This window comes from Thunnus albacares, chromosome 13, assembly GCF_914725855.1.
Source record: "Thunnus albacares chromosome 13, fThuAlb1.1, whole genome shotgun sequence".
NCBI lineage: Eukaryota > Metazoa > Chordata > Actinopteri > Scombriformes > Scombridae > Thunnus > Thunnus albacares.
The window spans coordinates 14,502,127-14,518,126 of NC_058118.1; the positions used below are offsets into that span (position 1 = coordinate 14,502,127).

The 16,000-nt window shown below is 38.9% G+C and overlaps 1 protein-coding gene across 1 annotated transcript in view; it reads right to left on the minus strand.

Annotated features, from left to right (window-relative positions):
• Positions 1-5,866: 5,866 nt before the first annotated feature.
• mtnr1bb (melatonin receptor 1Bb) overlaps positions 5,867-16,000 on the minus strand; it is a 42,469-nt gene continuing 32,335 nt past the window's right edge. Inside the window, exons 2-4 of the mRNA XM_044369584.1 lie at positions 8,773-8,891; positions 8,314-8,658; positions 5,867-7,697 (exon numbers count right to left, since the gene is read on the minus strand). Coding sequence (XP_044225519.1) covers positions 7,281-7,697; positions 8,314-8,658; positions 8,773-8,891 — 881 coding nt within the window. The 3' untranslated portion in view covers positions 5,867-7,280. The remainder of the gene's footprint in view (positions 7,698-8,313; positions 8,659-8,772; positions 8,892-16,000) is intronic.

A 16,000-nucleotide genomic window follows, 5' to 3' on the forward strand; every position in this document is an offset into this window, starting at 1 on the left:
ATTCTTGTCCACGAACATCGGTCATAACGAACAACAGACAAGCATGCACATTCACACAGCCGCTTGAACAGAACACAGTTATCAAGACACAGTAGTCAACTGGCTTAATGCCTGAAATGCAAAGTTCACTCATCAATTTCCAACCACACTTAAAGACATGTTTAATTGTCTGCTGCACCAGAAAAGTAATAAATCAATACAACATTTTTTTTTTTTTTCACAATAGCCATTTATGACTTTAAGATACATACTCAGTTGCCACATTTTGATTAGTTACAACCCCTTTTTATGAACCCCACGTCCGATGTGTGGACGTCCCACTAAAAAAAAACAGCAGGAATTGTGTAACAGCGTCAAGTCAGCATGAAGAGGAATACTTGTGTAACATTTCCAACATTTAATTCCCACCTGAAATAATTCAGGCTGCCGGCAAACAGAGATCCTACCTTTAACGAGTTGCAGCCAATTAAGTGGCCACTGGGTGTAAGTAATTATCAAGTGAAGAGGATTTGTGCTTTGCAAATGTTTTAATAGCTGTTTCATGAATGTTTTCATAGTCAAAGTTTTAAATATGTGGACTAGTTTATTCTTTGTAAACACTATAGTATAGGTGCAAACATAATATGTTTCACTCTGTCTCTGTACATTTGCACAGAGAAAAAGTGCATGACAACAAACTGTAAGTGCATGCCAATATGTTCCCAAGGCTTATCATTTTATTTTCTTCTTTGTGAAGGTATTTTGCACAAAATTTGATCAGTGTTGTGTCCTTGTCTATGTTAAACTGTGAGCAGCAACCCGTTAATGACTCAAAAAACAGTATGTCCAGATGAAAATAAAGGAGGAAAGGCTTCAGAGCTGCCACATGTACAGTTAATCATTTGCCCACATTCCTCAGCCTATTAAAACTATATTGGACAAGATATTTGTACTCTTGGGTTGTGCCATGTAGGCATGTAGCTTATAGTTAGTGGTTGTTCAGAGGAGAATATTTCAATTATCCCTCTCAGGTCCACAAGGTTGCCAGGTTTCTGCATAGCAGACAGTATCTGATCAAACAGTTACGTTGTATTTCCAATCATACAATAGCCTTAATTAGCATATTACTGTATGTGAACTTGTGTCGTTGTAGGGCTGATTTTAGTGGCGCCCTAATTCACTTTAACAATTTAATTAAACCCTGGTTTCCTTATCAAGTAGTTGTATGATTTGGGAATATATTTTATAGCAGCTGTGTTTATAGTGGAATGGAGCACCACTCAAGAATAGATCACACGGTAGAAAATAAAAGTCAGAAACTCTGAAGTCAGAAATATCAGGGAATGACTGTTTTAGTAGAATGTTGACCTTGCATGAATATTGTGCATGGAGGTTGGGGCAGGTGCAAAAGGGGTGCCAACAGCATAATTCAGAAATCTGAGAGTGTGTCAGCTCATTATAGTGCACCACTCCAAATGATTAGTATTGCACATAAACCTTAGCTTTCATCTTCCAATGAAAAACGGTGTGACAACCTTCACTGCTTTACCACCTTATTTTGAAGGCAGAGTTGTATTTACACCATTGATATATATGTTGCTTTTTCAATTTACGTGTAATGTAATGATCAAAATAAACATTGGTTCACTGTTTGTCTTTTTTGACCCAGAACATAAAAATATGGTTTCACTTCATTTACAATCATGCATTCAGCACAGGCACACCAGTAGCTGCAGTTATGAGAAACTAACAACACTCTGCTGTAGCATCTGAGCTGGTGTAAACACAGCACAGCATGGCAATCAAAAGCCAGGACAAATCTCCTTTTTGGAAATAGGAAGCCATGTGCAACAGAATAAAAGAATATCCGGAACAATGCTTTCTATCAGCAACATCCAAAAATCTGTGAAAGTTGTTTCAATTACAGCTGAACAAGAACAAGAATGAACAAGATTCATATTAGGATTTGGAGGACTAAATACTTGCCTAATTGGACTGTTAAAGCCCAGAGAGAAATTGGAGCAGAGTGGTTAGTTTCTGAAAAACTAAAGCTATAAGGTTGTTATCACAATCCTGTTTCTCCCTAACTTGTTGCCACTCCCTGAATGGCTCCCTCCCTCTCTGTCTCTTCTGTGTGTGTGTGTGTCTGTGTGTGTGTGTGTTGTGATGACCCTCTCCGCCCTGTCTGTCTGTTACTTGGTTTGTGTGGCTGCTATCTGTGCTGTCTCTGCAGATACTGGAGGGCAGCACCTGGGGCTCTGTGTTTCAGTGCTTCTCTAAAAACTCTCTTGGAGCTCAGTTGCTGTGTGCTCTCCTCCCTTTGGTTTTTGGTTGGCGTTTGGCTTGTGTTTCTGCACCATACAACATTGCACTCAACTACACTGCTGATCTTACTGATTACACATGCCACTTTTAGTTTAGGTTCTCCTCTTATGTTATTCCTTTTCCAATTGACTTGGTTGTGTGCATCTTCCTCTTTTGTCAGGGCTGTGCAGCCCTGTTCGTGACAGTGTGTGTGTGTGTGTGATTGTCTGCAGGTGTGCCGGAGTCAGAACAGAGCCACGCCAGCTGCACCTCATCTCAGTAATCAAGCCCTCTACAAATACTCAGCCCTGCCACTTCTACTCTGCCAGATTGTAGACTCTGCTACCTGTCAGTGTTATTATGCTTCAAGCCACTTCTGCATTTATCCTGTTTTCTTGTTGTTGCCTGTTTCCCTTGCCTAACCCTGTCTCATATTTCCTGCAGTCCTGTCTGCTCTGGCTCCGGTCCCTGTCTCCTGTCCCTTGTCTCGTTCCCGCAGTTCCGCCGGCTCTTTTTCCGGCTCCTGTCCCTCGTCTCATCAGCCCTACTTCCCTGCCCTGGACCCCTGCTCTTCTCAGCTTCCAGCCCAACTACCTGCCCTAGCTTTAGTTTTCCAGCTACCAGTCCAAGCCTCCCTGGGCCTGCATTCCCTTTTCTTCACCTTACAATACATTGTTCCTACCATATCCCTGCCTCCTAGCCAGCCTGTGTCTGCATTTAGGTTCACCTGCTCTGCTCCACATAACAGTTGTGCTGCAAAGCTAGGCTGTAAATGATGGGAAACAACATTTTTTTTTATGCAGATTGAAAAACAATGAACCTATACTCTAAGCTGGCAAGCAAGGTGTCATATTTGGTTGCATGTAGAAAAACACCCAAAGTATGGGTGCAGACAGAGAGCATATGGAACATAAATGAACTTAGTTACATAATTTTGCCATAGGGTATATAGGAAGAGAACACAAAGGAGAAGAAAGATAATATTTGTTCTTGTTTTGACAATTGAGTCTCCTGCCTGAGGTCTGCGTGTGATGCTGCAAAGAAAACTTTCTGTAGACAAATGTCCTGAATACATAAAAAGAAGCAATATGCAGGCAAGCCAAGTTTGCTGAATGGGTTCATTTTTAATAGAAAATATGGCACTTGCCGTAATATTTTAAAATTTGACACTATTGTGTTAACTGTAAGGCAGTACTTTGAAAGAAAAAAAAAGACCTTAAAGGACCCAAGGTGTTTTAAAGTTTTTCCCCAGCAATAACTTGACAAAATGTATGTATACCCAACCCCTTCAGCTATGCCCATTTCTTTGGTTTAAATTGAAGTCTTCGCTTTCCTCCAAGTGCATCTAAAACACTCTCGAGATGTTTGAGCATTAATTTTCTCTGTGCCATAACAACATCACTTTTTTTTTTTTTTTTTTTTTTTGCTGTTCAGCTCTCCCTTCCCTGCAGCGACCTGGACACCACTCCCACTTCCCCAATGGTGGAATGACCTTCCCACCTCTATTGTCAGGGTAGCATCGTCACCACCTATATTTATCTAAATCTCACTAACATCCCCCTGTCGTCTACCTGCCTCTGCACCACAAATGTCAGTGTTGGCCTCCAAATATTCCTCCTCTGCTCGATACACTTTTGCATCTGTCCTGTCCTATGAATATTTATAGTATGACTTTGATCTGTTGCTGTTCTTGATATATGGCTTTGCACATTGTTTTATTTTTTTACCCTGTAAGAAGACACAAATGTGCTGCAAAATGAATTAAAATGTGAAAAACAGAACAATATTAAAATTACTGACTTGTTTTGTGTGGTTATAGAAGTTGATTCCAAATCACCTGCAATTGTATCACTCCACACTGAAAAAAAAGACATATATATATTTGCAGTGATGCAATGTACAGTACATCTCAATTAAACAAGAGGTTGTTTTAGATGCACTTAGCAAGTGTAGTGGAGTTAATGGAAAAAGAGGTTAAGCATAATCCAATTATAAACTTTTAATTGTGTGGGGTTATTGAGCTTCAGATACTGTATATTAAAAAACACATTTTGAATACATCTCCAATAACAATATACCACAATTAAAAACCACAATGACACTAATTTACAAAATATTCCTTTGAAATGTCTTCAGACTCCACTCATATGGCAGCTAATAAACAGCAAATGTTTTGGACAAATGTGTAACACAATAAAATGTTTGGTAGGCACCCTGAGATGGGAATACAGATATGAGCTGTACCGTCTCAACAATCAGCTAATAGGCAATGAACGTCACTCCATAAAATACAACCAAGTGACAGTATAATGCCTAACTCTTCCCCTAATGTTCTCTTTTTTTTCTTTCTTTTCCACAGTGAAAGCATCAAAACGTGTCCCTGGTGGAGTATTTTTTTATTATTTTTTTTATCAGAAAATAAGTTAACTACAGTAATTAATAAAAATAAATTACCTGTGAAATGAAAAGCTGAAATTTTGCATAAGTATTTCAGAATGAAGAACAAGAGTTGCCACTGCATAAGACTACCGTACATTGGATATTTGAAAAATAACTACTGCATCTGATGTAGGAGGCAGAGGAACTTGTGTCCATTCTATATCGTTTGCTGCACATTCAGTAAATGTATTCATCCACTTAGTCTTTCTATAGGGGTTGAAGGTGTTTTAACATGTGAGGCAGGAGAACAAACACCCTGAACTGCTTGTGTATCTTAGTCCTTTTGTCATTGTGCGATCTGGAGAGCAGCATCATTTACAGTAAATACGTAAGAGTTTGTGACATCTTGTTAAAGGTAAGTGACCATCTCAGCTACACAATTAACTGTATATGACTTTTTAGGTGCAACTGATGTCAGATGTCTTGTGTCGTGATGTGAGCAGACGATCACTGTGTTCCGAATTGCATAGCAAAGTGTGAATAAAGAATCATCCATGCTGTTGAACTTGACAAACTTACTGCATGATTTTGTTAATATGTTGACATAAATGTATGAGGTTGTGCTCTCCATTTGTGAAATGCCTCTGTCATACTTTCCTGCACTGTGGTTGCTCTCTAAATCAGACTGTACTGCCTTTACCTTGTGAGGCAGCTGGATCAGCAAGATCACGACATCAAAAGATCACGCAAGAATCCATCTTGTCAGGCTTCAAGTTATGCGCTTGTGTCCGAACCACCAGTCATAATCAAATCAGCGTTGCAAATCCAGCTGCCTCGCAAGTTAAGACGGTGATAGACAGTGACAGACAGGTGGTTCATCTAGTCACCTGCCAAGTACTTTTTGAAAGTGCCTGCCCTTTACCAAACAGTTTCCAAGGACGACTTCTCAGATGGTTCTTGTAACAAATCATCTGGCGTGTCAGGTTAGTACTACCTGAAGTGGGTTTAGATTTTGTTTTCTTTTGGTAGCCCTGACTCCACTGTTTTATATTTTTGGCAACACATTGTTATAATTTACAGAATATGTTTTTATATATTGTTCATACATTGTATTTTATATGTTGTATTTTTAAAAGGTGTAACCATAAAACAGATATCCTATACTGTTGTTACATGTTTGATAAAAGGTGCAAATGTGGTATGTTGAGATTGTTTATGCTATGCATAAATCTCATGCTGCAACTCTATTGTAGAAAATTAGCAAAATAAAGACAGCACTATATGTGGTATCTCACTGACAATGATATTGTAGTAATTTTTTGATATTAAACTGTTAAGTGCAGAATGAAATAATTGAAATTTTGGGGGGACAAAAAAAAACATTCAAAATTTCAAAGAATAATTTCTGTTGCAGTATCAAATTCATGTTTAGCCTTATTCCAGGAAACTGGCACAACAGTAATTATTCCTTGCATTGTTTTGCTCATTGTACACTAAGAAAACATTTTCTATTTCAAAGATTATATAAAGGATGGCTTTAAATGTAGCCTACACTGGCCTGTTGTATGAATTGGTATTGCAATAAAGTTACAGCATGGTCAAACTGCAGCAGCTGTAAAGTACGGGTGATATGCAGAATGATGGGTGAAGCAGCAATAGTAGATATGTACGTAGGTGTCCTCCACCTGCTACATCACATGCACCATCAAAATTTAAAACAGCCATGTTTGTTGACACATCTTAAATGGTTTGGTGCTAGTTTTGGTCATGACTTGCTTTGTATCAGCCATTACTAAGTGATTTTCCTGAATACATTTCATTTTTATTATGTTTATTACTAAGTTTCTGTGTCTTGTTCTTCGCAGTGCAGTGCAGGGTCAGACCAGGCAGCATGGGGTATAATGCTACTGCCACATTTAGGCATAGTGTGCAATTCTGACCACATCAATGTCAAAACATCAAACCTTGTCAGATTGATTTTATACTGACAGAATGACATCTCCTTTTTTTTTCTTTTTTTACTAATCTGGCATTCAGGTGTGAGGCGCATTTTACTATTTGAGGCTTTTGAAGTTACTAAAGAGAGGTGCATGTTTATCAGTGGTTACCCAGTTTTGTGAAATATGTCTAAGAGTCTACAGCAGCAGACATTAAAGGATATTACATTTGTAATGTAATATTAATGTACCATTTAGATTATTTTTAGAGTAGTCATGAGAACAACATGAAACTGCGATCCATGGCTCAGTTCTCCCAGGACATAATAACGTCTCTTAAATTTTTTTTCTGCTTAATGGGTCACAGAGAAAACTTGCAAAATCATCCTTGTTTAGCACTACAGTTGTTGAGTTAATCATCCAAACAATAAACTTTCAATAAAATCATACGTAATTCTTCACAACTTTGCCCAAAATTACAAAAACATATCCACAGATGTAAACATCTTCACATGCTCCCTAAACTGACAGATGTCAGCCAATAGAAAACCACCAAGCCATGTATTCCAGTTTCATCTGTTACTTGATACTCTTTAGCTGCACAACTATCTGGATGTCACATAAAAATACAGGAATTATCATTTAACAGGCTTGTGGATCCAGATTTCAAAGTTGAGAATTTCATTCTTTGTTTATGCGATCTCTTACTGACTCATTGTTGTTGAGAGGTGGCGATTGCTTGCTCCGCATGCTCCTGCCGTCCGTGGCGGCCCGCGAAGTCTCTGTCACAAAAAGCCGAGTCACCCAAACAGAGGTGACAATGCGTTTGTACTCGTTCCTAAAATTCCTGTTGAGTAAGCCATAGATGATGGCGTTCAGACAACTGTTGAAATAGGCCATGAAGTAGCTGACCACAAAAAGCCACTCGGGGATACGGGGAGCCACGCGGGACGGATCTATGGCTACCGCCAAGCCAATCAGGTTAAGAGGAGCCCAGCAGATGGCAAACAGCACAAAGACCACAAACATGGTGATAAAATTCCGCAAGTCGCTGGGTCTGAGGCGAGGGCTCTCCTCAGTCTTCACTTTACGACGCACCTAGACATGACGAAACCACATAAGATAAAAAATTAGACTTTTTGTCCCTTTCCGCCTCTCTATTTCACAAACAGACAGAAACCCACACATGCATTGACACCCACACATTACACAGAAACACACCCATATATTCACATGCACAACTATTCCAGGGATCTGGTCCATCTACCTGCCTGTCAAACATGGTGTCTTAGCTGAAATCACAGGCACTTACTTTGCCAAATCTTTGCAGTTTTTTAAAAAAAAAAATCCACACTTACTAGTAGTTAAAGATCAAAATGCTCAACTCAAATGTTGTATGTCAGGAAGTATTTAAATTGTTTGATGTATTTTGTCAGTATTCTGACATTTAAAGAAATTACACTGACTCTTCCAGTAAAGGGCCAATAATTAAAGGTCAAAACTTCTAAAGTCAGAGAGACCATATTTTCTGCATTACAGGTCCATTTTGGATGGCTCCTGGAGGACTGATGAATCTTGTTATTGTTTGGCCCATTGGGTGCCTGCATTATTTACAGCTAATGGCATATTTATAGGTTTATTTGCTTTGGCCTTTTTATACCTTTTGTGTGCCAGTAAAGACATAAATAACCACGTAGAGAATTAGAAGCCTGACCTGAATCACAAGTACCCAAATCCGTAGATAACAGAAGGTAACCACTGCGATGGGAACCAGGAAGTGAACCACCACTACAGCCACCGTGTAGGAACTACTGACATTCTGGGCGAAGGTACAGGAGTAGACCCGTGGGTCGTAGCGCAGGGAACCGACGAAGAAATTCGGAACAATGGCAACTACTGTGAGCAGCCAAATTAAGGCAACAAAGATCAGAGTGTTGCGATAGCTGTACAGCCGACTGTAGGAGAATGAATGACAGATGTAGCAGTATCTGTTTACTGCAATCCCAGTGATGTTGAAAATGGAGCCGATGACACTCAGCCCCATGAGGAAACCACTGACCTGAAGAGATAAAAAAAGAGAATGCAAGTGTTTGTGTCAGACTGTGTTGGGTGTGAGGTTACTGGTAGTACACTGGTAGTAAACTGAGACATACTGTAGCTGATGTCGTCTTACCATGCATTGTGTGTTTCCTAGTGCCCATCCATCATGGAAAAGAGCATACAGAACCAGCGGGTAGGGGTAGAACGCTACCACAAGGTCAGCAAATGCCAAACTCACCACAAACACATTACCTGGAGAAGGAGACAAAAAGAGACAGCCTTAGTTTTCTTAAATGTATTTACATTAACTTGCTCTCTCTATAATGTGAGATGTTGTATTATGCCAATACCCTTATTATGCCGTTCCATTTAGATTCATCCTGTAATGTGGCTCTGATGGTTTGACCCATCATTTTCTCACCTCGGCATAATGCAATTTGCCTGCGTGTGCCCAGCCAATCAGAATAAACACATCCAACCCTGATGGCTCATGAGTAGTGTACATCCACTTTTGATGATGTTACATTTAAAGTGCTCATGTGTTTTGATCAATGCTTTCATTTTCCATTGTATGTGCTCTTTGAGGCTGACATTATGTTACAACGTCAGAGCTTGTCATCTTGCTACAGTACAGTGTTATAGTTGTGCACATTTTTATAAATTGCATCAACAATTGCCACTAAAATTGGATTGCTACACATCTCTTACTTGGAAAATGACCTTATGTGAGTAAAGAAAATGCAGTTTACATTACATTATGTCTTATAATCACTTTAATTGAGTAAAATACTGGATTACTGCAATTTTTAATATGCTGGGATTCTATTTCAGCAATTCCAGTTTAGCAAGACTGTTGGCAGAGAGGGCTGAAATTACATACCAAAGGTTTCTAGCCTCTGCCCCACAGTAGGTTGCCTCATTCCCGATAAAGTTTTATCAGAAATGACAGATTCGCTGTGTTTTGACAGAGTAGCAGGACAAGCGTGTGGACAGCTTCAGTGACACTGGGGCATGCAGGTGCTTTTTCATCTAACAGACCCCTAGCCACATCTAAAGAGTGGTCTGTGGTTCACACTATCCAGTTGGTGCGTCGCATGGATCAGCTGCCTCACATTGGTTTGGACACAAGCTAATATCTAATTGTATTCATATAGGTGTACAGAGTAGCCATTATATACTGACACTTCTCACTCTGCTGATACACTCAATGCCAAACCCTGAACTGTCTATGTATATTTGTTGGGGGGGATTAGTTCTCCCAGCAGAACCCTTATTCCTCCTCAGATTTTTTGAATGCTCCCTAAAAGAGCAGAGCACTTTCCCCCAAATCTAACAATATAACTATTTGCTAAAAATAATCCGTTCCACCACATTTCAGGTATATTTCCAGATATAATAGTGCAGAGCATTGGCAGTGTCTAGCACCGTCTATTCATAAGGAAGGACATGAAGTACTGTAGGGGCCCCAGGTCTTGGTGGAGGAAAAGGTTGAGGAGGGAAAATTGCCTGTGTGTCATATTTCCAGCCATCTCTTAAAGGGATTGGGGGTACTTGTCATGTCTTGTATAATCCATCTGCTCAAACCATGTCAAAAATGCGTGGTGCAAAGTGCACCTGAGCTTTATAGTTATACCAAGCATGAGCAGCTTACTCACATTTCTTTTTGTAACTACAGTATGTGCAAATGTGGCTTTGGTGTGTGGCTGTCAACCTAGAACTGTCACTGTGCACCATGATGCATAAAGCCAGCAATTCTTCACCTCCTGTACAAGGACAACAGTTTTCTCTTGGTTTGGTGGGGAAATCACTTTCTTGACTCTTCCATCATTTAAGTGTCAGAGTGCTATGACACAAATGGTCTGCTTATGATAGCAAGGAATAGAGTAGATCTGACTGGTCATGACTGAACTCAGTATATCATTGTATCAGTCACAACCAACAAACATATATGCTGATAAGAAGAAAAAGGCTGGACAATTACTTAATGTGCAGGTTAAAGCAAATTCAGTATGGCAACTTCAGTTATAGACTGATAAGACTTCATACTCCAATGCTGTTCATTCTTTCTGGAGTATTTGAATATAAATTGGATCTGTGCCGCGAAGAAAAAGACCATACTGTTCACTGACAAGAAGGATGACGTTCTGTCGTTCTGTATCTTTTTAAAAACCTAAGCGTGGGTCTTTTCATTAAAGGGCTCTTCAAAAATGATAAAGCAGAAATTATCTTTTCAGACTGGATAGATTAATGGTCATTACTAACTGCTTTGAGTGTGTGTGGGCATGCATGTTCCACTTCAATAAATAAATTAGGCAGTGAAGAAAGAAAATGTAAAGCATGGAACAAACACAGAGGTACACATAAACCTGAGCACACAGAAGTGTACAATAAACAGACAGAAGGCAAAAAAGAAAAAAAAAACAAAAAAACATCAGCCTGCTTGTCATATGATCTCACCTTGAGGCTACAGCAGTCTTCACAGGGACGACTTTTCAGACTCAAACTCAAACTTTAACTCACTTTAATTCTGTTCTGTAATACTGTTATTTTCATGTTAATGATCATCCAAAACATAGTGTTTCTTGTAATTGTCTTACTTATCTTCGAGCAGCATAAATTTTTGCTTGCTTTCACAAGCTTTTTTCCATGCAAATATGCCTTCATGCACTGTTAAGGCAATGTCAGTTTGAGCAAGCACCTGGGCAATAGAGCTTGTTAATAATTACTGCTCAAATTTTGGATCCTTAACCATTACATTTTTATATGAGCTTCCTAAAATGAATGCTCCAACAACTGTGCTTGCTAATATATGGCTTTTTTGAATAATGCTGTGCAATGAGCAGCCTGCTCATTGCACAGAGAATGAGATCAATTTTATTTGTGGTCATTGCGGCATTTAGTTGAAATTAGACAGTAAAACTTTTAAAATGGTTCTCTTAAGTTTATGAGTCGACAAGAAAGAATCCGCAATTATGTAGTCAAAATTAATGTACAAAGGCAGGCACAGAACAAAAAAAATTCTAGAAATGTTGGTGAAAGTTTCTTTTGTGTTGACTTCTGATCAGTTCACAGCTCATGACTTGAAACATTTTTCTCCACAAAACAAAAAAGATTTCTGCACATTCACAAAGTACTGTGAACAAAGGTTTTCTGATAATTATGGGAATTTCACTTTCCATTTAAATTTTGAACTGGGTCACCTCCAACACAACAAAGAGTGCCGCATACTTGGAAATGTGATAGTGGATAGTGTACTAAAGTTTTTAAGTATTCACACAATTATCATACAGCTGTCAAAGTCATGTTTTCTTTTAAAAAGGTCACCACCACAACATCTAAACTGTGTAATGTCTGAAATAAAATGACCATAAAATGACCCACTGTTCCATTGCACTGTGATGGCATCACACTACGTGTGAAATAACAAGCATTACATAAACCCCTGTATAGCTGTACAGCTGTTATGAAGCTCTTGCTCAGGCATAAGTGTGCATTAAACCAGATTTGATGTAGTTATGCCAGTTAAAATGTTTGTTACATTGTATATGTTGAGTATTGTTTCACCGAGAAATATACTGAAGTGTGTTAATGTTTATTCATGAATGTGTGAGTAAAGTGGTTTAGTTTGTTTGAGAGGTAATGAGCAGAAAAGTAGTTATACATGATGTTACATTTGTACAACTGAGGGAATATTATGAGATGTGATGGTGTAACAGACTGTTAAATAGGAAAAGAAGTGATATATGATTTTTTTTTTTCTTTTATTCAAACAAAGAACTAATGGACACATTATCGTTCTGCTATAAAGTAGAAAAAACAAAGCAGATGGTGATGCAATTATCAACAAAAATGAGAAGGGGAATCCTTTTTTGTGATAGATTCTGTAGCTGTTTATGACTTCTCTAACCAATCAATGTTGTTAATGCATGAGGACTGCATAAACCTGCCACCGCTACACATGCGCTGCTTTGGCGTGGACCCAGGAAATCTGGGTCTGTACGTGAGAGCAGTGTAGCCGGCTGCTTCATTTTTAAGCCACCAGCCTGACAGGGAGCGTTCGGCAAAGCAGCAAACAAGTGCCTCACATGTGGTGGAGCAAACACAGATGCACAGTGACACACCTGTGAGAATTTTTTTTGAACCATCTGTTCACTAAGCTGTGGATTATGATGATGACCACATTTCATAATTATTCATAAATGAGAGTCTAAGCTTAAATGTGGTAATCTTGTTTCAGGGTTTTGACCTACACGGAGCAATGTAAACTACACTGCAACTTTATTTACCTGCAAACCCCTGGGAATGGGGTGTAATTTGAACAACCAACTGCTCAGAGACCTTGAATTTTTTTGACTTTCGAGATGAAAGCATACACAAATTTTGAAGTGTTGCAACCTATTTAGCTGCAGCAATCGAAGGGGAAATGAACAAACAAAATGCACAGTATTTTTAGTAGTAGTTTAGTAGTATTTTTTGCACTGCTGCTTGTTTTTTTATTTTTTCCTTTTATGTCTAATGGGCGGATTGGATGTTCTCAAGACTGCAGTTTGGACAGCTCTTCACGGGGGTATTCACATATACATAATTGCATAATGGAAATGTTGACTGAGACATAATCTTCTTTGTCAAAGCAATGCGTGAATGATTACCGTAATATACAATATTAGAACCAAAAGTGATTTTGTGCATTTTCCCTCCACGTTTGTAAGCGATGCCCAAGGGGAAGAGATTGCAATGATTTTCCTCTCATTTGCTTTTTTTTAATGTCTTTCCTGTGGGAGGACATGCTAGGCAGATTTTCCTTGTTTGCATTTAAATGTGTTTTTTTAGTGAGGGAACAAGGGCAAAAAGTAGACGGTAAGGGAATGATGACAGGAATGGGGACAGAATCCAGAAGGGAATGATGTGGAGGGAAAAGTGGTCAGGAGCGATAAAAGCTGCACTTTCATGTGGAAACGCTACATTAAAAGAGGGCAGCCAATCTCTTTTAAGGAGGGTAAGTAATACAATCCCCAAAGGATTTTGTAATTATGTTGTCACCTCTGGTCACTGCTTCAATCCGTTAAATATATGAACATGACACAAAGACAAAAAGAAGGCAATGCCTGACTCAATCTGCAGAGGTGAATGAACAAAGCTGTCAACAGGAAATGGAAAATTAGGAAGATGGCGGAAAAATAAAAGGAGATTAAAGGTCAGCAGAAGATGGGATTGTTAGCGACGGAGGAAGAGGAGAGAGAATAAGCCGATGACAGAACACAAGATAAAAGAGTAATCATTTTCTCATAGTTTTGTGGGCAAGGCAACAGACACTCTTGTCATCACCGCTATACATCAGAGCCCTCTCCATGGCACACAGAGAAATGTCTGTCTGTGTTTGAGGTTCTCATGCCAGCAGCTTCCTCACTCCACTGCCCTGCCAACTGCTTGGTCATATATGTCAATCTCAGTTTGGCCCTGCTGACAGCACAAGGGAAAGAAAAGGTCTTTTAGTCTACCACTTCTTCCACCATCCATCTATTCTTCATTTTGTCTATTCATTTAGCTGCCCTTCATAATTCTCAACCAAGGAAGTCTGTTTTGAAAGATGACCCTCCCTCCTCCCCTCCCACCATCTCACCCCTCCCTCCCTCCTAATAATCCTGCTTTTGTAACATCTGCCGCCTTATTTACAGAGGCTGAATGTGTTTCTCTGAGAAGAAAAGAGACAAAGCACACGCAGAGACTGATCAGGCCATATTGCCAATCTGAAATGGATTGAATGGACAAAATGAAGAAGATAACACTTAAACTGAACTGTATAAATTGCTGACTCTCCATATTAAAAAAAAAAAAGCATTCACAGAAGAAGCAAAAAAACGGCATCTAAACTTTAAGTCTGTTCTTATACAGAGTTCAGAATATGTACGCCATAACTAAATAACAGCTATCACCTCAGGCAAATACTGTAAGTTAAACTGTACACTCTTATAAGCTTTTACAGGAGCAAGGACAAACATAATCTACAGTGCATCCAGATCTGCTTCTGGTGTCAGTGTCACTAAAGCTGTAGCAGGCAACGTTGGGATTTGGCATGCTTAGATGACAGCTACAGGTAAGTATTAAAAAAGTGTGACTTCAAAAGCCAGACATGCCTTGTTTGTAAGGTTAATCAGTTTGGCAGGGGCCCTATCTTTGCCAGAAATGTAGAAGTCTGGGAGATGAAAGTGAAAAAAAAAAAATAAAAAATCAGAATTAATGATGGTAAATGTCAAGACAATTCCTATCTGCAAACACTTTATCCACGTCTTACCAAGTATTCTGTTACAACATATTTGGCTTGATGAACAATTTATCTGACCCTCCAGTAAATTCTGTCTGAAGTGCAGGGAGGAAAAGTCATTCAGGTTGATTTAATTAGTATAAAAAAACCCCCCAAGGTTACATTTTAATTAGGGATGAGTAGCAATGTGTCCACTGAAATATGTGAGAAGTCCATTCGATCTGCCCGTCTTAATTTACCTGCAAGTTAGTGCTTGCCTCTAACCAGCTCAAATACATCAAATGAAGATATGAGCAGACATTTTCAGAAGCAGATCAATAAAAAAAAAGGTCAATGCAGATTCTCTTTAGATTATAAAACTAGATTACAAAAAAAAACAATAGGCTATAGTTTGAAATGTGTAAGTACCACAAAGAACTTTAATTAAAAATTTAGAGTTGTTGTATTTTTCATATCCACCCTAACTGTCTTGTTTTATGTTTCTTACCGTCAAAAAGTCTCCATGGAATGCCCTCCCCCAGAAGACTGTCTTATAGTCAAAGTCATCTTATATTAGGACCAATATAGCATTTTCTGATTTGTAACCTCTGTTTATGTCAAGTTTAGGCTATTAAAACTACTTGGCTAAGGTTAGGAAATGATAGTGGTCATGGTAACAGGAAACCAATATTGACTGTCAATAAAAACAGGGTGCAAAGCACAGTCACCGGCGTCAAAGTCAGACACAGCCAGCTTCCCACCCAAGAAGTCATGTGGTGCTATTAAAGTGTCATTCTACCTCCACTGTCTGAGTTTCTGAGTAAGAACAGTCATTATTCGCATGAGGTTGCTTGTATTGAATTTGTAAACAGGTCATGTTAAACCATTGAGCAAATGACTGATGCTTTTATTTTTCTGCTGAGGACAAATCACATGCTTACCTCCAACTCTAAAGGGCAACTTAGAGGGGATATATTATGCACATTAATAGGTCTATATTTTTAATCTGGGGCTCTACTGGAGTATTGTTGCATGATTTACAATTCAAAACACTTCTTATTTATTTCATACCCTTTACAAAGCCCCTCAGTCCAGCCTCTGTCTAAAACAGGCCATTTTA